At 49.0% G+C, this 27,284-nt stretch overlaps 1 protein-coding gene across 2 annotated transcripts in view; it reads right to left on the bottom strand.

The window, feature by feature from the left end:
• The window catches only part of EPAS1 (endothelial PAS domain protein 1), an 88,631-nt gene that overhangs the window by 9,148 nt on the left and 52,199 nt on the right, over nucleotides 1–27,284 (bottom strand). For both annotated transcript variants that reach the window (XM_024753625.1, XM_024753626.1), the window contains exons 3-9: nucleotides 21,369–21,520; nucleotides 20,860–20,944; nucleotides 17,325–17,443; nucleotides 17,018–17,223; nucleotides 6,960–7,066; nucleotides 1,133–1,280; nucleotides 266–480 (exon numbers count right to left, since the gene is read on the bottom strand). In XM_024753625.1, the coding sequence (XP_024609393.1) occupies nucleotides 266–480; nucleotides 1,133–1,280; nucleotides 6,960–7,066; nucleotides 17,018–17,223; nucleotides 17,325–17,443; nucleotides 20,860–20,944; nucleotides 21,369–21,520 (1,032 nt within the window). The remainder of the gene's footprint in view (nucleotides 1–265; nucleotides 481–1,132; nucleotides 1,281–6,959; nucleotides 7,067–17,017; nucleotides 17,224–17,324; nucleotides 17,444–20,859; nucleotides 20,945–21,368; nucleotides 21,521–27,284) is intronic.

Here is a 27,284-nt window from a genome sequence, read left to right as displayed (position 1 = left end):
CTCCCCCGTCCCCATGGTGCAGAATCGACCAGAACACCCCCGCCCCCACCCGCCCCCGCTCAGCACTTTACGAGGTCAGAAACAGGACGGGTCTTGTGCTACGGTGAGTGCACGTGCCCAGCATAGGGTCTGGCCACCAACGGATGATCAGCAAGACTCAGGGAAGGCACATGGCAGCTCTGCTTAAGGAAGAGCTGTGGCCAGGGAGGCCTCCCCCCACCCCAAGAGGGTTTGACAGGCCCTGGCTCAGCTAAGCAGCACCCACCGAAATCCAGAGAAATGATGGCATCTCCTGCAGTGGGTGCGAGCTGGGCCAGATCCTCGGGCTCTTCCTTCAGCTTGGTGAACAGGAAGTTGCTCTTCTCAGACACAGCCACCTTGCCACTGTTGTCAAAGATGCTGTTCATGGTCATCAGGTGCGGCTTGAACGGGGACTCTGTCTGGTCCATGGAGAACACCACGTCGTTCTTCTCAATCTCACTGGTGGGACAAGAGCGAGCTTCAGACCGTCCATATTTTCCAGCAAAACTCTTTTACTCTCCAGACACATGGAAGTCCTGATAGCTAAGCCTCTCAGACAAAAACACGGGTATGGACAGTGTGTTGGCGTTCCGTAAAGAACCGTGCACTGGAAGTTTGGAGTCGTGGAGCTAGCGACGCGGAGAGCACCCACTGAGTATGTATCTGTCTTGGATGCTGTGTTAATATCGTACGTGGGCTGCGTGGTATGCATGAGACTTGAAGACTTTTGCTTTTGTTGCACCCCAGCAAGGACTTTCTCTAGATTTCTTCCCAGGTGCTACCGAGCAAAGGTGTTACATCTTCTCCCAAAAAGTAACAGTGGTTCTCTTCCCTTGGTTCCCATTCAGAAAGCACTTAAGTGACGACTGTGTTCTAGCTGCCTCCCCACGTGGGTCAGAGGCATGACAGATGACAAAGGGGGAAGGGGCAGAAAAAGCCTGTAAAGGGGAAATCCCAGTGTTTCACTGTTCCCGGGACGCCCACTGCAAAAGAGCTCGCCGACGTGGTGCCAGGTTCTGAGAGGCTCGGCATTCCTGGGCTGTGTCCTCGGTCTCAGGAGCACCCTGCACCCCAGCCTGTTTCCCCTCCCCGCTGGCCCTCACATGCTCACCTCAGGACGTAGTTCACACACATGATGCACTGGGGCTGCAGGTTGCGAGGGTTGTAGATGACCGTCCCCTGCGTCTCCAGCCACACGTAGCCCCCGTGCTTCGCAAGCATCCGGTACTGGCCACTCACCACCTGACCCTTGGTGCACACTAGGGGAGGAGAAATGGGACCTGAGGTCAGGAGGTGGGGGAGGAAGACCCCATGGGGAGGGCAGCGTGCAGGGGAAAGATGGGGGAGAATGAGCTGGATGGGAGCTTAGAGCATCTCGCTCAACTCTTCATGTTAAACGTGAGGAAAGTAACCAGAGAGGTTAACTGACTTCCCTAGGCTGGCTGTGAGGGAGTGGCATCACCAAGCCCTTGACAAGTTGGCTCACCCCTGGCTCAGCTGGGAGCAGAAACCGAGAGCAGCACCTGCCCTTCCTTCCCCCCCAAGGTCAATGAGAGGAAGGCTCTCCTTGGGGTGCCCTGTGGATACAAATGGGCACGCAGGGAACGGGCGAGCCTCTTCTGCCTCACACTACGGGCGGTAGGGTGCACTTCCAGCAGCGTGGAGAACGCCTGTCCTCGGGCAGCCACTGGTAGCAGGCCCACCATCGGTACTCTGCTTGTGAATAAAGGCAGTTTAAAGAAACCCCCAGATATCCTCGATTGTTCCAGGTCATCCGTCAGACCTGCCGCCTTTGGGGCCACAGCAAGTCTGTGACCCACAGCAAAGGCAGCAGCAAGCCCCCCGCCAGCCTCTACACACAGCCTCGTCAAAGCCCTGGTAAGTCCTCCCAGCTGCCCAGCTAGGCTGCCTGCGTATGACGTCTTTCCTCTTCCAGAGTGCTCTAAATGTTCATTTAACACTTGTTTTACTCTATAAAAACATCGGGGAAAGGGCCCGGCATCCCAGATTGCTCTCTTCCCCCGTCCAGAATGCTCTATCTGCTCCCATTAAAAAAAGAATCAACAAGTCCCTTTAAATGAAAGTTTACTAATGTTAGGATTTCTTATAGCTTTCTGAACTGCCCATTTACTTTCCTTCTTGGGAATTCATTCTTCTGAATTCTAGTCTCAGAAACCCCCAAATCACACAGAAAGAAGCATGCTGGCAGGATTAGGAAATCCTGGTTTCGGTTTTCCTCATCTGCAAAATGGAGTACTGATAATAATGACAGTAATGATAATAATTATTAGTACCCAGTGTCCCATAGCTGTTTGTACTGAGGACCAGATCTGCCTGCCTGGTTTATCAGGTACAAAAATGTGGCTGAATGTCACTGACAGATGCTGTATAGGAAAAGCCCCTCTGCTCCAAAGTCACTAACATGTACAGCGCCCAGGCCCTGTCACGTCTACAGGACACGTCTGTAGATAACGTCACAAGGGGCCCTGCGGGAGAACATGCAGACTCTCTAAACGTCACAAACCTCCCCACTTTTCCGTGTAGGCTCAGGAATCACTCCCCATTCACCACACTGTGTGGTTGAGGAATGCAGCTCGGTTCGTACTAACCATGCTTGTAATCCTTCACATTTATGTTTTTCTTGGCACATTTCCTCCTGTTCAGAAATTAACAAGCACCTCCAAGCTACAGGAAGCCCTGTAACCATACTACACATAAGTTACACCTGTACCCTGCTTTGCAGGGTTCAAAACCATCTCGTAAGATCAGTTCATTTCTGCAAAGGAATTGGAGCCGTGCCTGGCACACAAAGCGGCTTCAGGGTTAGTATCACCTCGTTGTTTTCCATCTGAAGAAACGGAGGCTTAGAGTGATTTGCTAAAAGGCCCCCTCGTGGAAACAGTCGACAGGCTTATAGTCCAAATTAAAGGGTCCTCAGTCTTTTTGGTTTTGTTTGCATTTTTAAAAAAGTCAACTTTGGTGAGGTTTAATTTACCTTCAATAAAAAATGCACCCATTTTAAGCACAGATCAATGAGTTTTGCCGACTGTACAGACCCTTGTAACGGTCACCACAATCAAAGGTATAGAACTTTCCATCATCCAACCTCCCTAATTTCTTATACCTCTTGACAGTCAATCCCCATTGCCAGCCCTGGTCCCAGGCAGCCACTGATCTGTTTTCTGTTGCTATACATAGAAAGGATCTTCTCTCCATTCACACGTAAGTGGGATCATACAAGAGCTCTTTTCGTGTCTGCCTTCTTTCCACCCAGCATGTTTCCCAGAGCCCTCACGTTGTTGTAGGTATTCCTGGTTTGCTTTTCATTGCTAAGTAATATTCCGCTGCATGGAGATAGCATAACTAATTTATCCATTCACCTGTCAATGGATGTTTGCATTGTTTTCAGTTTTCGGTTATAGTGAGTAAAGGTGCTGTAAACATTTGTGTACAAATCTTTGCATGGACATACAGTGTGAGCGCAGCTAGGGCTGCAATGGCTGGGTCATAGGGTAAGTATGTGTTTCCTTTATAATATACAGCCAAGTTATTTTCCAAAGTGGTCATATCATCATTGTCTAATCTTTTTAATAAAATCCTGTGCTGTAGGGAAGACAGATACCATCTTTTTTAACATGAGGGGACTAAGGCCAGAGGGATTTTGACCTGCTTTACATCACACAGGACAACAGTCTGGGTTACTCGACAGCCTGTGGCCCGCAGTACAGCGCCCTCCTACTACATGCCCCCGGGCAACACTTCACTAGGAAGATGGAATTGGTGGTTGCTGCTGTCCTAAACCATCATGGACCCTTTGGCCAAAGAAATAACTCTGTCCTCCCTCATCTCCCTTTATCTGCCCCATTGAGGCTCCTATGCCCAAGAGACATGATTCTTGCACAATTTCAAGTACCTGGAGTTAACTTATTCATTAACTCATTAACTTATTCTTAATGCACACAAGATTCAGGGATCTTATTCTTTTTGATTAAACAGTGCAGTGAGCAAAGGTTTTTAACTGCATTTCTAGCGATTGCAGGCGAGGGCCTGCTCTGTCAGTAGAATATAATTACGCCAGCTTTCTAATCATCTGCTCATTAATGCCAGCCTTGGTGAGGGGCCTGCTACTTGGTAGATAGGCTTTTTATGGCCTTTAATCTTGTTTTCCTAAGAGCACATAATGTCCTCACACAACAAAGAGAAACCAACCCCCCTTCCCCCAAACCCTTACCTTCTGAGGGTAACAATGTATAAATTACTAACCCATTTGGAAATGATGGCTTTCAATTATTTAAATTTGGTTTGAGGTCTGAGCTTCCCCAGTAATTTCAACGGTAAACTTTCACAGGCTAAGACACACATACGTGCATAAATTCGGGATGCTGGTGTGTAAACCTGGACGAGCCTCAAGCCCGGGCCTCCAATTATTCCACAGTATGAGTGTGGGTCTGTGGTGCAACTTTATCTGCATAAACCCAACAAGAAAGACAGAGTCAGAGGGACAGAGAGAGAGAGAGACAGAGAGAGATTGAGAAAGACTGAGAGACAGAAAAAGAGGGAAAGTGAAAGAGAAATAGATGCTTGTGTTCAGCTGGCATTAACCCAATTTCCACCCCACGCACATCTCCCTTTGCTGGATTCAGGCTGGCTGAGCAGAGGCCTCTGAGCTCAGAACTGCTTTACTTGGCTCCATCAGGGGAAGACGGGAACCTGTGATTTCCATTTGGGTTGTGAATTACCTTTAAGTGTGCCTAATGCTTAAAACCACAGATTCAATAAATCTGCACCATATTTCCCCTGGATTCAGCAGAAAACTAATATGACAATTTTTTACCCCAGCTCTTTTTTAAGGATCAAAGATTTTCTAAGAGAAGGAAAAAAAAAATCTCTTTCATAGGCCTAGTGAGAAGCCATCATTTTTGTTCTCTTTGACAGTAGTTTCCTCTACTTTCCCACCCCAGAAGCTAAAGCACAATACTGTCCTGCAAGAATTTCCAGAAACTTTTGCTATTGTCCTCTACTTTGACTCACCCTTGGCTGAGAAGGAAGGACAGGCTTTTCCCCAGTTTTACATCTAAAGGAGGGAAGCCCCAGAAAGCCAGGCACTGGGAATCTTTGGGTAAGCTGGGCCAGAGCCAGGTCCCTGAGTCCCAGTACCAGCATGACTTTGGGAGCTGAAACCGCCATGGGCCAGAGAAGCATGGGGAATCCCAGAGTGGAGGCTAGAGCCACATCCTACAGTTTCAAAGCTGGGGCAGGCTAGAGCTGGGCCACATCCATGGGCACAGAAAAGTACCTCCACCTCCCTCCCGCATCCCTGGGTCCCTGGAATGGGGAAGCCGGATGGTTTGTTTTTTTGCTGGAGAACACAATGAGAAACTTCTTTGAGATATCATTAGGGGCCCTGTTGCACTGTTGGATCTAACCCGAAAGCCATGAGGACGAAGCAGAGAAACCAATTAGAAAGAGAAGATCTCATTCCTTAAGAGAATATTAACTGTGCTTCTATACAGCTTATGGCCTGCTGATCTGAACTTCAGGTGTCCTAACCTTGGGATAGATGGGTGGATTTAGGAACAATGGACAAATAACTGCACTTCCATTTTCTTCATTGCCACTCCAAGGCCACAGCTAATCCTTGGAGTCCAAGACCAAAAGGGCCACTGGGAATCTTCTCAGACTTACCCATTTTAAATCCTTCTGTAATCCTCTCAGCACCCCGATCTGCACTGGGGGCACTTATTTTGAAGCATTCTTTCCCAAATACGTTTTTTTTGCCCTTGGGTGTGTCATTCATTTAGTGCCTGTACTGTACCAAACGCTATGCTAGATACTGAGGCGGAAGGTATGGACCACCATGCTCCCACGGAGCCCAAAGCCCTCCTTCTTCCGCAGAAGTGAGATCCCTTAGGGCAGGGATCAATCCTATCAATTTCTATTTCCCCCAGTAGGCCAGGTATAGGGTTATAGACCCATAGTCCTTGCATGTTGATGGGCTGTATGGAGCCAAGAAACTTGTCTTGGATCACCTGCAAATGGGAAGCCTTAATTGGGAACATAGTCAACTGAAATGCACTAGAACTGCCCTGTCCAGTATGGTAGCCACTAGCCAAGCGTGGCTACTTATATTTAATTAAAACTAAATTTAAAAAATTCAGTTCCTCAGTTGCACTAGACGTATTTAATATATGGCATAGCTCACATACGGACTACGCGGATGAAGAGCATTTCCATTGTAGAAAGTTCTACTGGACAGCCCTGTTCTAGAATCCTTTCATAATTCAGGTTTTCTTTCAAGCTGCAAGGCACAATTTCCACACGCCATTACTGGGTTGCCCGGACGGCCTTCCCCAACTGAGTTCTCTTGATTCAGCAGGCAAGCTCTTGGAAAACCAGGGCCCCCTCGACACGTCTATTAGGTGGGTGTCGTACACCCTCTACCTCTGTTTAGACCAGTGCTCCCCCGTCCTTCAAGGTCCAACGCGAGCGCCCTGTCTTCTCTTTTCCTGAACTCTCCCAGCCCTCTTCTTTGAATGGATGTACGTGTTTCTACAGCGCATAACCCAAGTTGATTACACACTGTCTTGCACTCTGTCTTACACCCTACGGGGCTGCTGCGTCAGACTGTTCACTGCATAAGTGTGCTCGGTGAGGTGGTAAGTAGGGACTGCGATTCAGCCCACCTTCCACTCTCCAGGCTGTATGCCTTGGTGTGCTTGTGTGTCCCCTACCAAAAGCGCCCTTTTCCTGATTCGCACGAGCACGTCACACAGGATGGTGGCAGCCCTGGTTCTCTAACCATCCTGTGGGCGTGAGTCTTGTCTGCCACACCAGATGATGGCTCTGTGAAGGAAGCAACTGGATCTTCTCCTTCCCCACCAGTCACACCCCACTCAAGGCCAGATTCCACAGACATATAGGGCACTCCTGGTACTTACAGTTCTGGTGACTTTTGGTCATGTTCTCTGAGTCCAGTGCATGGTAGAACTCGTAGGCTGAGCGGCCAAGCAGCTCTTCAGGGTGGTAACCAACCAGTTCTGTGATTCTAAATTTTTTTTAAAAAGCAAGGGGGAAGAGAAAGACCATATGAATATGAGCAGGGGCTCAAGGACCTTTATGTAGAAGGTAATTCAAAGGCACACATTCGATGAAACACAGTCCGAACGTCCCGGTCGTACCATTCATCCAAACAAAAGAAAAAACCAACAACCAACATGGTGGTCAACCTGCAACTATGGGTCTACTGAACCTCCACTCTTCCTGCCCTTCCAGGATTGTGTCTGGGGAGGAAGGAAAAGCACCTGTTCAGGGGCTCCCTACCTCCCACCCCCAAATAGACACATGTGCCTTGCTCCAGTGACCACTGGAAGGGGCTCTCATTGCCCCCTACCCACAGTCTTTGCAGACAAGGGAGCAGAGAGGGTGGACAGTTTGCTTGATGTCTACACAAGTGTCCGGGGACAGAGCAAGAACGAAAATGGGAACATCCTGACTATTCCAGATTATTCTAGTAGAGGGCGATATAAATGAAAAGTGACAACATGTGGTCCCAAGTTGGGAAAAGCATGGAGGCGGCCTCTGCACGTGTGTTAACCATGGATTGAGGAGGGACCCAGGCAGGTAGAGCCCTGTCTGTGCTTAAACCTTCTCCCCTCGGGTCCTGTCTGGTGACCTCAGATACCTCCTAGACATCAGGTTCGCCTTCATGGGTTCTACTTGTTCTTGCTATCTCAAGGAAAGGAGGGAGGGCAGGAGGTGCCGAGAGGAACAGATACAAAATCATAGTCCTAAGAAATGTGCCTCTTCGTTATGCTCTGATAAATAGGCAGCTTCCGTGTAGGGTGTCTGCCTTAGATGGGAAGTGGGCAGAGAAAAGGCAAATGTGGAGAACCGTGAAGGATCACTTAACTTGTGAGGACCCTCTGCTCTGTGCTGGAATCTTTAAAACAAGCAAAGCCCTGCCCGAGAACCACCCGATTAGCTGCTTTCCCACGTCATACCTAAACATTATTTCTCATCATCTTTGGTCTCTCACATTTTTTCTAATGGGCTCACCGTCTTGTTTACTTAGCCTATCATGAGCGAGAAGTGATGCTATATCCTCATCATTACAAGCTCTGTTTTGGAGTACGTGACTCCAGGGGCACAGCCCTGTCACCTGTCCACGCTGGAGAGGAACAATGTGGAGAGGAAAGCAGAAGCCGTCCGCGGCTCCTTGGTCTGTCTCTACTCCTCTCTCCCGCTCCATACGGGTTTTGCACAGGTCAGACGAAATCATCCTAAAATATTATTTCCATTCTGTCACCCCTCTACGTAAGCATCTCCAGCTTACCTAGGACCAACCACATCCAGAGTAAATAAACTCCACCTAACTGCTAAGCCTCCAGGGTCTTGTCTCCATCTTCCAAGCAGTCTGATTTGCAGCTGATCGGCAGCACGGCAGGTCCCCCCTCCCCGGTAGACCCCTCTCCTCGCAGTTCCCACCCCTGGCAAACCCACGCTTGCCGCAGAGCCTTGAGGCCTTCTCTTCTCGGAGCCCTGACGGTGACAGGGCCAGCTCAAGGTCTCGCCTTGTCCCTGGAGCTTTCTCCAGGTTGCCCCTTCTCGTCAAGTCCTAACAGGCCAACACAGTGTCACAAGGAGTTATGTATGCTTCTCTCCACGTCCTAGGCTGCCAACCCCTGAGCTCAGGGACCACATCCTCCTTTGGCCTCCGCTACAACGGGTGCTCAGTAAATGCTAGAGTAGCTGACCAATGGACTGATAGCCTTTGGGGGCCTAAGGTACAATGAGAGCCCTGTCTAGCCCAGCACTGCTAAGGAACCTGGGCACTAACGGCCCACTTTTCTTCCTCGAGCGTGGTCACCTGTCTCAGTGCACGACGGTGCACACACACAGCCTTCAGCGCAGCCCTCAGGATGCTCAATCCATCCTTTCTCCATTCCGTAAGGTGTGTCTGGTGTTGAAGTGGGCAGAGAAGAGGCAAATTCTCTGCCTAGGTGAGACTTGGGGGTTAAAGCCTTTGTCAAACAACGGGCAACACAACGGAGCTGAGAAGCTTAGGTCTCCGTTGATTTAGCTCAGGGGAGATTTCTCCAGTGAGATTCCAGCAGCTCACCTGCACCAGCCAGTCGGTCTCAGACCAGGAGGATCTGTCCCCTCACCTGGCCCTGAGCAGAGAGGTCTCTGAACTCATCGGCAACAGACACGTTCCTCAGTGGCCTACCTCCAGGGCTGGCATTCATGGCACCTTAGCCAAGGTGGAGAGTCAGGGAGAACAAGCAGACGGCCGCACAGCGCAGGCCCTTCGTTTCCTACACCCACGTAGCTTTTCTGATGGGTCCCATGCCTTTCAGCCTCAGCCTGGGAACCAGAATTGCACCGGTGGGCTGTGCTGACAATGGGCTGGCCATTTACAGCCTCACCAATGTGCCAGATAAGCTACTTCTGTTCCTGAACTAGGTCTAGAGTTTCCTAGAGACCCTCAAAACTGAGGCTGGTTCTGGGAAAGATCTGACTCTACTCCATGAAGAGATTACACTTTCTTTCAAGATTAGAATCTTTTAAGACGCTCAAAGTAAATGTTTATTATGATCAGCCCCAAATAAAAAATTTCTTAATCTAATTAATGTGCCATCCATTCAGAGGCACACAATAGGCATGTTTTGGAAGTGGACAAACAAACCTCGATTTCAGAATTGCCAGCCCTCTTCCCAGTAGCAGCCTTCATTTATCTTGTCAACTAAAATAAATATTTAACGTCTCCTCCTTCATGCCTTTCAACAGACGACTATAAAAACTGGGAAATACACATACCCCAAACACAATCGAAGAACATTCGACTGGTCAGACTTTACAAAACCAGGAAACCCCAACTCAGAGCTAATGGTCGTTGCCCTCAATCTGCAGGCGTGCCGACGCCAGCGGGGAGGCTAACGAACCCAGTTTGTTTATAGGGTTGGCCTCCACGGCACACAAGGCACCTCCCTGCTCATTTCCCTCTGTCCCAGGGAAGCCTCGGGAGCTGGGCTGTGATAACACCATTTCATCTGCTCTCTTCACCAGGGGCAGGGGAACTTTGTTTCTTTCTTTCTTTCTAATTAAGGGGCCCTGACTCTGGAGGAAAAAAAAAAAATCAGTTTGGGGTCACCCATAAATTTCAAAAGTCAGCTCAGTAGTGCTGTTCTCTTTGTAAAGGGGAAGAAAATACGAAAGGACTTAATTCAGCAGACTTCAGAAATGAGAAGCACAGAGGTCCCTGTTTAATAATAAAGTAGGAAAAGAACCAGATCAAGGATGAGGTGAGCAGAGAAATGTAGACATTGACAGGCAGCCCCAGGAGGCAGAGGCAGAAGGAAGAAAGAAAAAAAGAAACTAGAGAACTTTCAGGTTAAAATCTGAAGTTACTGTTGCCCCAAGGAAATATGTGGGTCAGACAGCTGGGCCCTGGATTTCAGAGTCAGGTCTGCCTCACAATGTAAAATGACAGTTACTGCTCGTCCATTGCTCTTTACCCTTAAAAATGTGGCGAGGCCCTTTTCAACATGGACTACCTGTGGCTGAGCGCTAGGGAGAAATGGGCTCTCCGGCTGGGCTGCAGTGTCAGTGCCGTGTGGCCTCCTAGGCAGAAGGAATGCAGCTCAGGCCTCAGCCGGCTCCATCACGCGCCCGCCCACGAGGGACGAGGCAGCAAGCTCCCTACTTCACACGCCAAGCCTGGAGTCAGACAAGGTCTGGCTGCAGTTTTTACCCCTGTTCCCTACGAGTACAGGATTCACTCAGTAAACGAATCGTGGAAGGTTAGAGAGCATTTAAACTATTTGAGAGAATAAAAGTTTAAAGTACTTCCTAACCACCTATTTGTTTTCCAAAGAATGCGCTTGCTAATAAAACCATCCTTTTATTAAGGTCTGCTTTCTTTCCTTCCGGCCTTCTGGCAATGCCCTCTCCAAGGCAACACTTGACTCCCCTCATTTAGGTTTCTGTATGTGCTTTTAGCTTTGAAACTGCATTTCCCCAATAATACCCAAACTATTCACTAACACAGATTTCAATGACATTTGTTTTAATATATTTCTATCCAGATTTTCTTGGCTTTAAACAACAATACTTTTGCCTTGTGTTCTCCTCCAGGAGTACACAGTTAAGTGAATATCTATACAATCAGCTCCACAGTTAATGGATAATGAATTTCCATCCTATCAGTGTTATGTGTTACAGTTGGGGTGTATTCATAGTATACATAGGAGGGTAGCCCTGGCTCAATCCTGGACTGACCCTGAGTGCCACCAAATGCCACAGCTGCCTTTCATTACCTTGAAACCCACAAGCAAGAAGGGGAAATGTGCCTTGAATTGTAGCAGGAGAGAAGCAGATCGCACAGGGGAATAATTTTTGAATTGTGAGATCTATTACACTTTGAAATAAATTCCAAAAAGGATTTGTAGAGCTGCTTCTTCCAAGGAGAATTTCAAGCAGATTAGACAGGACGATATACAAGCATTTCTCCTAAATATGTTCAAACTTTCTTAGGGCTGATTTCAGAACATCGTCGTTTGGAGGAGACACAGATGCACAAGGAGAGCATTTAAAGTTTCTTCTAGCTCAGGGATTTAAAGAAATATACTATACCATCTTACATAAGATAGGTAAAGAGAGACTACTGTGTATGTCTGCAAAAATATTTAGAATACACTAAATACGAGACTAAAAATGACATGTAATGTGTCAGAGTCTGAAAGACCACTTGGAATTAAAGATGCCACCTATCCTCTAAAAAAAAGTAAAATAATTTGTTAAATGTATCTCAGTACACAATGAAAGTATATAATCTTTTACTATTAGTTTGCCCAAAGTCAGTCTATTTTCTTCTCAGACTTTAACACTATTGCTTTTCAGGTGCTTTGATGCGCGTGTGTTTTACAACTCATGGCTCTCTATAACTTTATTGACAGCCTCTTTACAGTCCTCAACTATCTCCTCCCTTTTGTCATTACCAACTTCTTCGTATAAATAGAATTCCAACTTCTTTGTATAAATAGAATTTGATTACCAACTTCTTTGTATAAATAGAATTCGTCACAGATTTGATCCACAGAATTTGAAATGCAGGCATCTTATCGAACTGTAACTCCCGAAATTATTACATCCTACACTGCCTTAACCCAATGACAAAACAGGGTTGCCCTCAAATTCCTTATCTGTGAAAATTACAGGACCCTCTTTGTTAATTTGAAAATTTTACTGTTATCACTTTTCCCCCAGTGATACTTCTCTCATCCACATAATTTGCTTTTACAATTTATTTCTAACATACAGGAAGACCCATAAAACACACGAAATCACAGTGGGATTATATGCATTAGAGATTTGCCCCACTCTCCTTGATGGCTTGGCTTCTTTCCGTTATTCTCTTTCTCCACTAGATGGCGCCTCCACGTGAATTTAAGAACCACCCCATTTTATTTTTTTAATTTTAATTTTTATTTATTTTTTGGCTGCATTGGGTCTTCGTTGCTGCGTGCGGACTTTATTTGCGATGAGTGGGGGCTACTCTTCGTTGTGGTGCGCGGGCTTCTCATTGCGGTGGCTTCTCTTGTTGCAAAGCATGGGCTCTAGGCACACAGGCTTCAGTAGTTGCAGCATGCGGGCTCAGTAGTTGCAGCACACGGGCCCTAGAGCGCGCGGGCTTCAGTAGTTGCGGCGCATGGTGTCAGTAGTTGCGGTGCACAGACTCAGTAGTTGTCGCTTGCAGGCTCTAGAGCGCAGGCTCGACAGTTGTGGCACACGGGCTTGGTTGCTCTGCAGCATGTGGGATCTTCCTGGACCAGGGATTGAGCCTGTGTCCCCTGCATTGGTAGGCCGATTCTTAACCACTGTGCCACCAGAGAAGCCCCAGAACCACCCCCATTTTAAAGTTAAACTACTTGAGAACAATTTTTGTCTTCCTTTTGGGTGAATGGTTCATTAAGTTGCTCGTGTCTCAAACTCTTGGAGATCCGGAATCATCTCTTTTCTTCTTTGATATAATTAGTCTCTGGCACTGGGTTAGATATATAGCAGATGCTCAATAAATCACAGTTCATTAATTGGCTGCTCATTTTAGGAGACAGAGTATAACACCTCTATTTGAATCGTAAATGGAGACGAGATCATCCATTACACTGATAATCAGGATACTCTTCTTTAAACCTGCTACTCAACTTTACTCCCCCTATCTAGAGCAATTGACTGTATATACACGTAAGTGTGACTGACATAAATTGTTACAGAATTCACTTCTAACAATATTTGCTGTTTCAGATCATTAATACAGGACTTGACGTGGTCCTCTGACCCTTTGTTAAGAGAAGCAGGATGAATGCATTTTGAATCATCTGCATTCCTTTATTCAACTTCAGATGTTTCAGAATAAGTTGTTTCAGGTTCAGTTGATTTGGGAAACCTGAGACTTACACACAAGATTACTCTTTTCTATTTTATTTGTCGCTCCCCCGTTTCCTCTCTGTTCTCCCCTTTTTCTCCATGATCCTTCTCTGTTTTTGTTTGTTTATGTCTATGGTCTCAATACATCTAAGAAAATGTACCAAACAGCCTCAAAAGTGATTTTGTGGGTTCTACTTGCCTTACATTTTCATCAGATTCTTCCTAACTTTCCCATTAGGAAAATAATCCCCTTTATGGGAAATCGCAGCCCCTCATGTGTGCCAGATGTCATTAAATCTAGTGAATTCCCTGATTAAAATGCAATGCCCCCCACCCCACCCCACTATGATATGTAAGTGTTGGTTTTTGAAGCACTGATCTTGGTAGAGGTGTGTGTGTGTGTGTGTGTGTGTGTGTGTGTGTGTGAGAGAGAGAGAGAGAGTGAGAGAGTATGAATATGTGTATATCCTTCCCCATCCCAATAAAACAAGTGTAAACAAGACAAGCTACCAAAACCAAAAAATCCTAGTCTTCATCAAGGCAACTGAGAAATAACACATAGGTATTAAGGACTTAAAACAGTCACTTTATAAACTGTCTAAGCCATGTCTGTGCCCTTGTTAACTAATCTGCTAATCCGTTAAACACAACTTCTGTGTGGCACAGCACTCTGTGTCTTTAGATGCCTCTGCATCCATCTTTCCAGCGCCTCTGAACTCAGAGTTTGGGCCATGGAATTAGGTTTCTTGAAAGGCAAGATCCTGCTGAAAGTGCACTGTGTCTAGCAAACCTTATAAGCAATATCACCCTCCACACCCTGAGTCACAAAGCCCTAAATCACAGGTCCCGTCAAGCCGGGATTGACTCTGCCTACCAGCCCTGAACCAAACTAAGAAGTCAGTGCAGGGCCCCTCCCCTTTCCGGGAAGAGGGCCTTCTCCACTCTTAGGCACCCAATTGCTCATGTTATTGCCCCCTCTTCCTTTTACCCAAAGGTTAGATGCTTTCAAGAAACGACCTGAAATTCATTCAAAACAAGATGATGAATGAGGGATAACTTCAAATTACCCTTTCCAGAGGATTTTTTTCCCCTTCACATTAACAAGGATCAAAGTCTTAAGTTTAAAAAAAAAAAATCCTTCTTTTCTGTTATCTAGGGATGAGGAGTTATTTTCTAGGACAGTAGGGTGTTCCCAGTGCTTCTGGGGTCACATTAGGGCTGTACTTCACACGCAGCTTTCACTGTCTGCACTGCTCCAGCCGCTCTAAGGCTAAGGCATGCGGAGCACCGCACCACCCTACCCCACCCCACCTCGAAGCTGGAGACAACGCGGGCTACGCAGCAGGATTTCTCTTGTCTCAGAAGGTTACGGAGAGGGGTGCACATTACAAAACTGTATCTTCTGCCCAGGATGGTTCTTGGAATACAAAGACTACCTCTGAGAAAGAACCTTACACACAGCGTGGATTTCTCAGGTGCCTGCCTTTGGAATAATTTCTCTCCATAATTATCCTTGTATCACAATAATGACAATAGGAACAGTCATGATAAACGCTGACTGTGTCAAAGTTTCAGGACACAAGTCTTCACACGTGACATTTCTCCCTATGAGGTTAGAGCGCTTCTTTCTACATCTGGAACTACGCACTACCTCCAAGAGCCTTGAATCCAGCACTATGGGGACAGGAGTGACTCAAGGACACTTTTACAAAAGTTCTTAAACCTGGAGTGGCACCAGCCAACACCAGGGCAGTCTAGAATCAGGGGAGAGAAACTCAGCTGAGCCTGGAAAGTAGGGCCGCACCCATGAAGAAATCTAGACACCCATGGGACATGCAGCAGAAGAGAGAAAGGTGGGCAGGCCTGGGGGCCGCTGAGCAGGAGCTCTGTCCTGGGGCCTTTGGCTTCCTGCTGGCTGGGAAGGTGAGGCAGTTTCCTGCTGGTGGTCTCTCCTTCTCCCAGGCCCCCAGCCTCTACATGCCTCCAGAAGTGGTCTTGGCCCCTTGAGTTTAGTGGGGAGACTAGCTTTGGGGGAGGGCAAAAACAGGGAGCAAGACATCAGCAGGAACAAAAAGCCTCCCATCAGTTACGGGGTTTGTGGTTTTCAAAGCGCTTCCACAGCCATCATCTCATCGTACGCTTCCACAGCCATCATCTCATCGTACGCGGATGCTGTGAGACAGGTGTAGGCAGTGTTCTCATCTGCGTTACAGAGAAGGGGAAGCTGAGATCTCAGGGTTTCTGGAGAAACCCCAGAAGGGGAGAGGGGAGAGCTTGGAGCAGCAAAGAGCTGCCACAAAAACTATGACTCTGGGCAAACGTGGTGACTCTGGACACCGCTGAAATCTGGGGTCAGGTGGCGAGATCCCTGAAGGCCACCTCCAGTCATGCACTAGTCAGCAGACTGCAGTGGCAGCTCCTCAAGCCAGGCCTGCCCGGCCCAGCCCCTGCTCCTGGCCTGTCCTTCCCTCTCTGATGGCAGCCACTGCCCATGGCATCTATCCTTCCCTGTCTTCCTCCTTCCACCTCCCGATCCGCCCATGTTCCCAATGCCCAGGCACAGAGGGGAGGGCAGAGGACAGGCAGGGGGGAGTCAGAGCTGTCCCTCCCGCCCCTTCCACAACAACCCAAGCCTCTTCCCCACCTGTTTCGAGCCTCTCCTCAAGCTGAAACTAGAGTGACATGGATTACATGTGCAGTCTTAGGTGCTCTTTCAACTACTCTAATAAAGAAGCAATTTAGGGTGAGGACCACAGCTAACACCAAACACTTCCTATTGGATTGGAACTTAGGCCGTCTCACTGAATCAAGGCTCTTAACCACTGCGTTCTCTCATAAGAGAATCTCCAGTTAGGCCTGGCTTTGGGGGTTAGGGTCTGGCTTAGTTCCCGTCCTTGAAAAGCCTTCCAAAGTAGACTGGACAGTGGCTGGAATGGAGGTGACACAGGAGGCGCAAAGGCCGAGGAAAGAGCTCATTCATTGAAAAGAACACAACAGGAGCCACGCGGCCGTAGAGCAGCTTCCAGGACAGAAACCAAATCTCCCAGCTGGCCTCTGAATTGGGGCTGCTAATGGAGATCTCTAGACCCTCGTCTCCTGGGGAGGGAGAGTGGCCTGGAGATTTCCTAGGAGCCTGACACGTATGTGGAGGAATATGTACACACCACCGCGATCCACCATGACAGCAGCGGCACCCCAGATCAGCTCTGCTGTGACAACAGGGGACAGCCCAATATGGTATGAGGAACCCCTTGGTGGCACTGATGGGATGAAACAGTGACCTGCACTCAGCAATACAACATTAATGCCGCAGACCCACACCCTGACCACAGGCTGCTGACAAAGAGATTCCAAGCTAATACATCTCATTTTGGAGGCTTTAACCATGCTATTTAAGGGAACACAAATTGACTTTTGCTCGGATTAAAATCTATTATAATAACATGGATCCTGTTTGATAAATATTCCCTTATTTCTCCTTCTAATAGGAATAGTAATTTGATGATACACACACACACACACACACACACACACACACACACACACGCGCGTGCGCTCCGCCGGGCCCCACCTGTCGTCACAGTAGGTGAACTTCATGTCCATGCTGTGGCGGCTCAGGAAGGTCTTGCTGTCCAGGGGGATGTCCATGTGGGACGGGTGCTGGATGGGCTCACACATGATGACGAGGCAGGACAGCAGCGGCTCCTTGCAGCCGCAGAGACTGCTGTGAGGGGGGCAGTTGTTGTAGACCTTCACCTGGCCCGTGCAGTGCAGGACCTGGAGACCAGCCGCGGAGGGTCAGACGTGGAGCCGAGAGCCGGGGGCGGGGGCGGGGGGGGGGGCGCACTCAGTACTCCAACCCAGGCCTGACGTCCTACCTTCCAGGTGGCTGACTTGAGGTTGACGGTGCGGCCTCTGTTGGTGACTGTGCACTTCATCCTCATGAAGAAGTCCCGCTCTGTGGACATGTCTTTGCTTTTCTTCCCAAAACCAGAGCCTGGATAGAGATGGGGAGGGGAGCCAGCTGAAGTTTCATGTTTGTATTCAGAGGGGGGGCAGTTTTTCAGGGCAACACGTGTGTGTGTGTGTGTGTGTGTTCCCCGAGGCGCGGCTGAGCACACACAGCCTTCCCTGAATGCTCCGTGCCACCCTGGCTGTGGACCAAGGCTCGCTCATCTCCAGCCCGTCTCCCACTGCTGAAGGGTCAGGGCTGTTCCAGCGTGTTACCTCCCACTGCACCTCGCACTCCAGAGCGGCCAGGCGATGAGTGACCATCGGCCGTGATCTCAGCAAACCTCTCCCGGGGCGGGTCCAGGTTCCAGAGACGGAATTCCAAGGGACGGTCTGGGCGAGGCCACAATTACTCCAAGGGGATAAGCCTCTCGGGTTGGACATGTCCCTTAGACACCCCTGTCTTTTCTTCATTCCTGTCCCTCCAGTGCCCTAGTTTCACCCTGCAATGGCTGCATTCAGGGTCCTGCACCATTTGCTTTCTCCCCTAAAGTGACATAGGTCAAGGTTCAAGAAGAGACTGCTGGTCCAAATCTCCTGTGGGGAGCAAGTTCACCTTGAGGATTAACTCAACACAGATCATATCCTTTCTCAGCCAGAATTAAATAAGTCACCAAGACAAACAAGATCGCTTCCTTCCTTATAGTCTCCAAATAGCCTGCCATTCGGAACCTCTCCCACTTTTTGTTTAAAAAAAAAAAAAAAAGTGATGAATGCAGTAAGCACCAGCTGAGCCCCCCTGTCCATGTCTAGATTCTGCCATCCTGGACCTTCCAAGGTCCACTCCTGCCCCCTGCCCAGCATCTCAGAACAGATCAGAGCCTTGTTTCAAATAATCACACCCCTCCCTCTGGCATGGCCACCAGCTTCTGAACCTGAACCCCCAGGGGGCTGTGACTTATTTGGGTGACACAGCCCCAAATCACTGTGTGTTGAATGAATTGTGGCACCTTTGAATTTATCTTCAACATCCCTAGGAGAGCCCACTAAGTAATAGACCAGATGGTGAATCTTTTTTTTTTTTTAAAGAGAGAATATTCTCCATCATGATTATAAAACCATCTCTCCCATACTCAATTATGTTTCTTCCTACAATTTTAATTCCCACCAAGTGGGGTTTGCACATCGTGAGACATTCCTGTATCTTGGGGCCTGGACGCAGCACCAGCACCAGCTCAGGTGCTGAGAAGGACTCATTTGTGGCTGTGACATGGGTTAGGGCTGTGGCCTCCTGACCTGTTAACTTCTGAGTCTTCCCCATTCTGCCATTTGGTTAATCTTTCTAAACACAGCTCCAACCAGATTACTCCACCTCTGCCCCAAAACTTCCACCAGCTCCCCTCTGTCTACAAGGAAGAGGATCGAGGCCCAATTCCTGGCCTTCAAAGCCTTCCACACCAGCCTCACAGCCTTATCTTTCCCTGGGTGCTCGCACTAACCCTGTGCTTACAGATCATGCAGGTCGGCACCTTCAAAGGCTTTGCTGATTCACTGATTTGGATCCCAAGTCCTCAACACAGAGACCAAGAGATCTAAAGTTCCACTCGGATCAACAGGGTAGAGTCCTGCTGAATCATGGCACCTGGGAGCTGGAAGGTCCTAGACTTTGCCTGGTCCAATACTGTCACTTTGAAAAGAAAGACTCCCAGAAACAGAGCGATGAAGTGACTCGGTTCAGATCACATAATCAGATTGAGACTAGGGTCAGAGGTTGAACTAAGACGGAGAACCCAAGGGCCCAAGGGTTTCCAGAGCAGAGAAGATAAATTAACAGACTTTTTGGTTTTCTTGGGCTTCCAGCACCTGTTTTAGAAAGGGATTCAGAAGCTCTGGCAGCCCCTTCCTCACAGAACCGAACAAGAGTTTCTGAGCGGCACAGAGAAGACAGTGAACAGCCCACAGTGCTCCCCAGCCTGTGTACGCCCGGAGCCAGGTGGCCTTCGGGAGGGAGAGCAGAGGCGCTGGGCGGGGAGGCCGTGGTGGGGTGGGTAGAGGTGGTGGTAATCCTGCGCTTTGCAGGCTCGGTCTGTAACAAGGGTAGAAGTGGGCCAATGAAGTGTCTGCTTTTGCAGCATGTGTGGTAATAAGAGCAAAACCTTGCAGGCTTGATAGCACTGCCTCTGTCATTCAGGTTGGACAAGCACACGCTCCATGGCAGTGACAGGTGAGAGACAGAAAAGGGGACGTATAGACTCGGGCATAACCTGCCCAGGGCAGACATCGACTCTCAGATTCAGAAGGGACCTTGAAAGCCATTAAGTCCCCTTCTTCTCAAAGCTTCAGTCCACTTGACAATATGCCCATCTGTGCTTTTGCTTGACTGTCCCCCGTTACAAGAGATGAAACAGCAGGCTCTGATTGTCACTGCAAAGCGCTTTCTGCTTGTATAGGCCCTTCAATCCACTGGCATCTGCTGGAGGCCCCACAGGGAGGGTGCAGTGCACGAGACCTTATAAATCTCTTCTCCATCAAAAGCTACCTGTCCCATTTCTTATCACCAGGAGGCCAGATTCCTTCCTTGGCTCCCGGGGTAGCTAGTCTCTAAAGGTGGCCCCAATGAGCTACATCTCCTAGTATTCAGGGCCTCCTGTAGTTCCCTCCCACAGTGAATGGGGCTGGCCTGTAACTCACTCTAACAGCAGGATGGGGCAGAGTGGTGCTGTACCAGTTTCAGGACTAAGCCTTCGGAGAGCCTGGCAGCTTCTACTTTTGCACTTTGGGGGAGCCCTGAGCTGCCGTGTAAGAAGTCTGGCTACCCTGGAGACCCCATGTGGAGAGGGAGAGGCTCCGATACCTCACAGAGTGAGAGGGAGGTCCAGCCGTGCCTGCATCCCAGCTGAGCCCCAGCCTCCAGCTACCGGCCACAAGGTCCCAGGGGTGTGGGCGAACCCTCTGGTCATCCCACCAAGTCCAGCCTCCTGACATCACATGGAGCAAAAGAACCACCCGCAGAACCCGCAGAATCACGAGAGCTAATAAAAGTACTGTTTAAGCCACTATGTTTGGGGCAGTCTGTTACACAACTGTCTTAGGGACAACCACAACGGTTCCCATGAACATTTTGGCACAGATGAGCTGATTGGTTTGGGTGGTGTCATTTGGCAGAGATGCTGGATGCTCAGGTGATGAAACCTTCTGGAGACAGTGTCCTAACCTGAAGCAGTGCCCTAGGAGTGTGACATCAGGCCCCAGGAAGAGCCAGCAAGAGATCCTTCTGAGTACTAGGTCCTTCCAGGGCCCTCAGTCTCATCTCCTAGGCTCTGCTGGGTCTTTTACGGATGTCAGTGTTTTTAGATCATGATGGCCATGTTCCAACCGTCCTACATTTGCAGACAAAGGTAAGGCAGATCCCCTCCCAGGTGGTGTGAAAAGAAAAGAAAAACGCAATGAAGAATACGTTACCATTTTTGAGACTCAGGTTCTCACGGATCTCCTCGTGGTCACAGGGATGAGTGAAGTCAAAGATACTGTGCCCTGTTAGCTCCACCTGTTTCAAAACAAGGTTGGGCTTCATTATTCCTAACACTGAAGAAGAAGTCTCCAAGAGGAAGCTGGGCCCCCTTTTCACATTTGGAGAGAGGGAGGAGGCTAAATCAGGTCTTCTCATGCTCCACTCCACAGGTCCACAGACACACCAGTGTAACAGACTTCACGATGGATGTGGTTCATAAGGGTGGTTCTGTTAATCCAGTCGGCAGAGCTGTCCACCAGGGTGGCCATCAGCAATGCTAAGCCCAATGCCAGGGGTTCTCAGTGTGTTCCTGAGGTTTGAGGCTTGAAATCAGAGAGAAGCAGGGTGGGCATATGCAAGGAGAGGTCAGGAGGGATGTGATCAGAACCTTCCACTAATTTCTACCCCCAAGTGGAAACGCTTTCCCTCCCTTTCTGAAAGAGCCAGAGGAGGGTGTCACCTGTGTGAGTCCCATGAACTTGCTGATGTTTTCTGACAGAAAGATCATGTCGCCATCTTGGGTCACGACGGCGATGAAGCCCTCCAAGGCTTTCAGGTACAAGTTGTCCATCTGCTGGTCAGCCTCAGCTTCAGGCTCACTTTCAGAGCAAACTGGAAAGAGACAGGGGTTGGACGGCTTGCATCAATGTGTTAAAGCAGATGTGACTGGCACGGACGGATGTCTGCCAGGGATGGCTCAAAGGCATTAAGTGGATTTTTCTGGAAACGCACACTGCCAACCATCCAAGTGTCCACCATTGGCTCAAGCAGCAGGCACCTGATGAACACCACTGCACAGAGGACACCCTGACAGGAGCTTTGCGGGCAGTACGGTGGTTGTGGCCGCATACTTGTGGTACCAGTGGCAGCGGCAGCAGTCGTGGTCACAGGTGCAAAGGCAGTTACAGGAGTAGTCAGCCCGATAATTTTCCCTAATGGATGTTGAACAAGGACAGCATATCAGGTACTGCACTGAGCATGCTATATAATCTTCAAGACACCTGTGGGGCAAGTACTATTTTTTTGGTCTCATCTTACAGATGAGGCCTGGAGAGGTTAAGTCATTTGCCCAAGGTTATAGAGGTTGTAGCTAGTGGACTCAGGCAGCTGAATACAGAAGCCACACTCGTAACCATTCATAGGCTTTGGACTATTCCTCCTGTTAGGCTATTATGACTCTGCTTAAGTAAAAACCTTTTTGAATATTAGTTTCCTCAGCTAAATAGAGATAATAGTTCCCATCTCTTTGAGCTGTAAGGATTAAATACGTATGTAAAATGCCTAAAACGTACCAACTATCATGATTCCCTCTCCCTTCTGCCCCTCTATGACACTGTCACCGCCTTCAGATTGCTCAAAACCTGGATGGGGGCCGTGTGGCACACAGAGACACAAATCTAAGTAAAAACTTCAGGTTGACAGAATTGGGCACCCAAGAGGCATACAGACAGTAAGTGCTGAAGGGTTCATAGGAAGAGGGGGTCGCTTTGGGGTGGTCAGAGACAACTGTTTAAAGAAGGGCATTTAAAGCAGAAACTAACACACTATTGTAAAGCAATTATACCCCAATAAAGATGTTAAAAAAAATAAAATAAAATAAAATAAAATAAAAACAAAAAACAAAAAAAAAAGAAGGGCAGTTGAAGACACGTGAAAAACAGGGATCTCACTCTGTTAAATGGAAGGAGGGCTTTCTGGGCCTAGTGGGTTGGGCCGACACTGGAAAGCATAGAGGTGGCAGAGCCTGGAGAAAGCTCCCTCCAGGATGGAGAACAGGTCTACCTGGCTGAAGAGGAGGGTCCATTTCCCAGACTTATCGACTGGCCTCACGACATGGGTCCAGTGGCCTGGAGCAGTGGCATCTCAGACCACTGCTTTGGGGAGATTCATCTGGCAGTGGCGTGCAAGGCGGTTTGGAGTGAGGACCAGAGGTGTGAAGCCACGTGAGGTGGTGGCTGCTGCTGTGCTGGTGGCAGGCTGCAGAGGTGGTTGCTAGGGGCAACCTGGGAAGGCGTCCACTCCCCAGCCAAGCGCTTTGAGGAACCTTGGCCTATGAAGTATACCTCTGCTATGTGCAAAAGGCAGACTCAGCTCTCGTCCCAGTAAATACAGCTCTCAGGCCCCAGACCCTTGGCTGTTATGGCTCAGACCACAGACTTTATTTCAGCCCTGCTTCTCCTAGCTCATTATTTAACTCCAAATATACATTCACTTATAAAAATTTCTATTCATCCAGTACAAACATCAAGCCCGGTATGCCTCCCTTAATTTACAGAACAAGAGGATTAGAGAATAATTTGTCACTTATAAACGTTCACATTCGCTTAACTAAAAAAAAGGAGTCTTTCAAACTGAGACTGTTCTAGGGAATGTAAACTGCAATGCATTTATGGGCCACTTGGCAAGGGACACATGGATGCTGTGAAATGAGGTTCAAGGGCCTTTCTGGAAGGGCACTGGATTTATTTGGTTCTCTTTTCCCTTGAGCTCCTAAATTTAAGCTCTGGGCCATACGCTGTTATTCCTCAAGAAGAACAAATCCAAATGAGAAGATGTTCCTACCAAGGGGCCTCAGTGGCACCACTGTGGACCATCCACCTGCAGGACACAGGATCAGTGAATGTGCCGAGGTCACTCATGCTGCCCAGGGACAGGCCAGCCTTTAGAGCCCAGAGTTGGGCCATACAGAGTGAGTAGTAGCCTGGTGACTTCCCTGTTTTGCTAAAATGGTAGAATGGAATGAGGGACATTCTTTCCTCTTCATAACCTGATTCAGGTGGCTAGCCTATGGGAGGGGAGACTGTTTGGGAATGGCCTTTTTACCACACACATACCCACACCTGATCCCTGCTTCGGGCACCTGCCGTCTAACTGGTCAGCTGAACTGATGACAGCGAACCAATGTTCCAGGTGTGGGTGGTGCCTCGGTCAATGTTCGTGCTCTGGGTTAACACCTATATTTAAACAATGGCTGCAGGAGAGACCATGACTTGACTCAGTGCTTTCAAATTGGAGAGTGCACCGGAACCACCAAGAAAACTTGCTAAAACAAGGATTTCCGAGCCCAGGGCAAAGTAAGAATGTGGGGCCTCTTGCTGAAACATTAAACCATGCCCAGGGCCCTTCTGTGCGGGACCGCACAGGTCACACAGAGTCATGGAGCCACCCTGGATGTGCCCCCTGCCCAGAGTTCCTGAGTCGGTAGGTCTCAGATTGGGGGCTGAGAATGTGCTTTTCTAACAAGTTCTCACGTGATGTGGATGCTGGTGGCCCTAAGACCGCAGGTGGAGAATCAGTGCCTTAGCTCCAGGTCCTACGAGCGACCCTAATGCCGGGAAAACCAAGTTTGGCGGGTGGTGACCTATTTGGGGGATGGGTGACGAGAGGTTTTCAGCACTGTTAAAAATCACACCAGAGAGGTGAGCACCTTCTGCAGACAGCAGAGGCCAGCCCTGTGATTTCTGGCCTATTGAGATTTTCTTCTCTTCAATGTCTTTAATCTCAGTGGCAACACTGACTTCAAAATCTGGAGTAATCCCAAGACAACCCTATTTGGGTTAACTAGGCCCAGAGGAAATAGTTCTGCTTAAAATTTCCTGTTTTTTAACAGTTCCGACACAGCCAAACTGGTTTCCATCCGTGCCCAGTACACTTGCTTCCAGGAGGTGGCGAAATTGGCTGTAGCAGCTGGCCAGCTGGCCTCCAGGAGGGAGGGAGAGGGGTGCACAGGGCCCACGAATGGAAACAGAACATCTTGGAACTGAAGTCACCAGGGCTAGGGGGCCAGGAAGCCAGCAGGCCGGCCCCCAGGAACCCTGGGACAGCAAGGCCTCTTTCGTCTGTGGGAGGCTTTGCTGCCGCAGCACCTGCCTATACTCCTGGGGGCTTCGGAAGGAACCTGGCCAGCGAGCTGTCAGCTTGGAGCTGAGGGTGGAAACTGCGGGGCCGGATGCGGCCCTTCAGCCGAGGGGCCGGGGGCTCAGGCACATCATCCAGCTGAAGACGGCTCTGCCTTCTCCTCTGCTCTTTCTTGGGAGCATCACGTCTTCCGATGGGATCATTAATCTCTGACTCAGTGCTAAGCACATAGAAAATTCCTTCATTCACTACGCAGTTATTGTGCTCCTGCTACGTGTCTGTCCCATGCTGGGCACGAAGCAGATCAGTCAGGTCATCTGTCAACAAGTGACGCTTACTAGATGCCCAGGCCTATCCTAGGCAAAGTCGGGTGTAAGAGCATCCTTTCCCTCAAGAAATCCACAGACTGGTGGGGAAGAGAAAGATGAACCGCCGTAAGGCTGCACAACGATCCAGAAGAAACCCTTGGTGCCGAATAAAGAGGAACCCACAGTAGGTGCTCCATAAACCCTCAGCAGGGTCTTTAAATTGCCTTGGGCTCCAGGTCTCAGTTACTTGCTCCCCAGGACCCTTCAGGGTCTGACCCCAAAGAAGAGAGGTGGGTCATGCAGATCAGAGGCACTCTGCAGAGATGCAGCATGCTGGGCCCAGGAGCACAACAAGGTTCTTTAATGCTAAAAATAGCCCCGGTAAACAGGCTTTGATGACTCCCCACAGCCAGGATATGCGCGGGCTGAGGTTTCGGAGCACTTTTTCCGGAGCACCGCGCATTTCCTTCAGGCAGCACCACGCGGGGGGTGGAGGGGGGACGGGACCCGAGGGGCAGCAGGAGCTGGGCGTCTGGGGCGAGCGGGCAGGTGGCGAGGCAAACGCTCCTGACGGGGCCTCTGGGACCAGATCGTCCCAGGGCTGCTGGTCAGGGTGCATTTTTATTCCACCAGGGTTATTTTACCTCTGTTCCTAGTCTGGGAAGTTCCAGGAGTGTTTTGACTGGTCTTCAAACCACCCTGATGTGATCCTCCTGGTGCAGATGTGCTGTGCAGATGTGTCACCGGGTAGTTATCAACGAAAGGGCTTTTCTCTTACACCAATTCTTCCCTCCGGCCCATAGACCCACAACTACACCCAGCCCTGGGTGTGCTGACTGCAAAAGCAGACCCAGTCAAGCCTTGAGGAAACTATTTTTTTTTTTTTGCGGTACACGGGCCTCTCACTGTTGTGGCCTCTCCCGCTGTGGAGCACAGGCTCCGGACGCGCAGGCTCAGCGGCCATGGCTCACGGGCCCAGCCGCTCCGCGGCATGTGGGATCTTCCCGTACCGGGGCACGAACCCGTGTCCCCTGCATCGGCAGGTGGGCTCTCAACCACTGCGCCACCAGGGAAGCCCCAGGAAACTATTTTTGAATTACTTACTGGGTCATTAGCCCCACCTTTAAACTCCACCATTGCCTGGTAGTAGGCTTGGGCTACCCTCACATCTTTGGCAGAAGGCACCTGTGTTTTATCTGACCTTGCAGACCTCCCAAAGGGCTTTGAAAGTCCACCATTAGAAATTCATTCCTTTATTCTGTGCATAACTTACTATCCTATCTCACTTCTCTGTGTTACCCTTCATAAGATTTCGTGCTGGGCTGGGGTCAGTACATACCTGCTGACTGACCAGAGTTTTTTGGTTTAAGTTAAGGGAATGATCTGAACAAAGCATCTCTAGAAGAGATTGTACGATTAGCTGCTCTCGGCCATTAACATTCTGGCATGAATCAGCCTCTCAGCTCTTGACCAAACAGGACAGAAAAAGGCCTTGGTTTGGAAGGTGAGTGGGGCAAGGGGGTGAAACAGGAAAAAAAAAAAAAAAAAGTAGAGGTGAAAGCCTGGGAAAAGAAGTCCGAACGGGGAGACCTAAAAGGGCACCAGAAACCATATCTGCCTCCACAATTTTCCCTCTGGTCTCACTCTCTCCTTCATGAAAAGGTTATGGCAAAAAACTAAAATCACTTGTCCCACATTTTAATGTCTTTCCCTTAGTAGTCTAGAGACAAGGAAATCATAATCTCTTGTTAAGACTGATGTCTTCACTAAGCAAATGCCAATGAATTAATAATAAACCTGACATTTGTCTTAGAAAGCTTGCTGCACATTGACCTCTAGCTCTCATGTAACATGAATTTGATTTTACCTCATATGAGTATGGGGGAAGCCAAAAATCAATTTTATAGTGAAAAGCCAGCTCTGCATAGCTACCACTGTTTAAGGCTGTCTGAATGCAGGAGTGAACCTCATCTGGTTACAGTTTGCGGAGCTCCTCTTGAAAGAGGATTTAAGACAATCAAGTGGTATTTCCACTGATGTTCCCGTCAGAGTGTGTTCTGTTCTCGGCCCAGCGTGGAAGCTAATATCATAAAGCTATTGTTTCAGTTTGCTTCCTGTGATACAAATCTCAATCGGCCGCCCAGACTCCCAGCCTGAATTTCTCAGCATTGAGGTTTCCTCTCCAACATTCCCACACAGAACAGCCTACT

The sequence above is a fragment of the Neophocaena asiaeorientalis genome, unplaced genomic scaffold (genome assembly GCF_003031525.2).
Source record: "Neophocaena asiaeorientalis asiaeorientalis breed wild unplaced genomic scaffold, Neophocaena_asiaeorientalis_V1.1 scaffold171, whole genome shotgun sequence".
NCBI lineage: Eukaryota > Metazoa > Chordata > Mammalia > Artiodactyla > Phocoenidae > Neophocaena > Neophocaena asiaeorientalis.
Note: the sequence above shows the minus strand (reverse complement) of the source record. Positions and strands in the feature narration are given on the sequence as shown.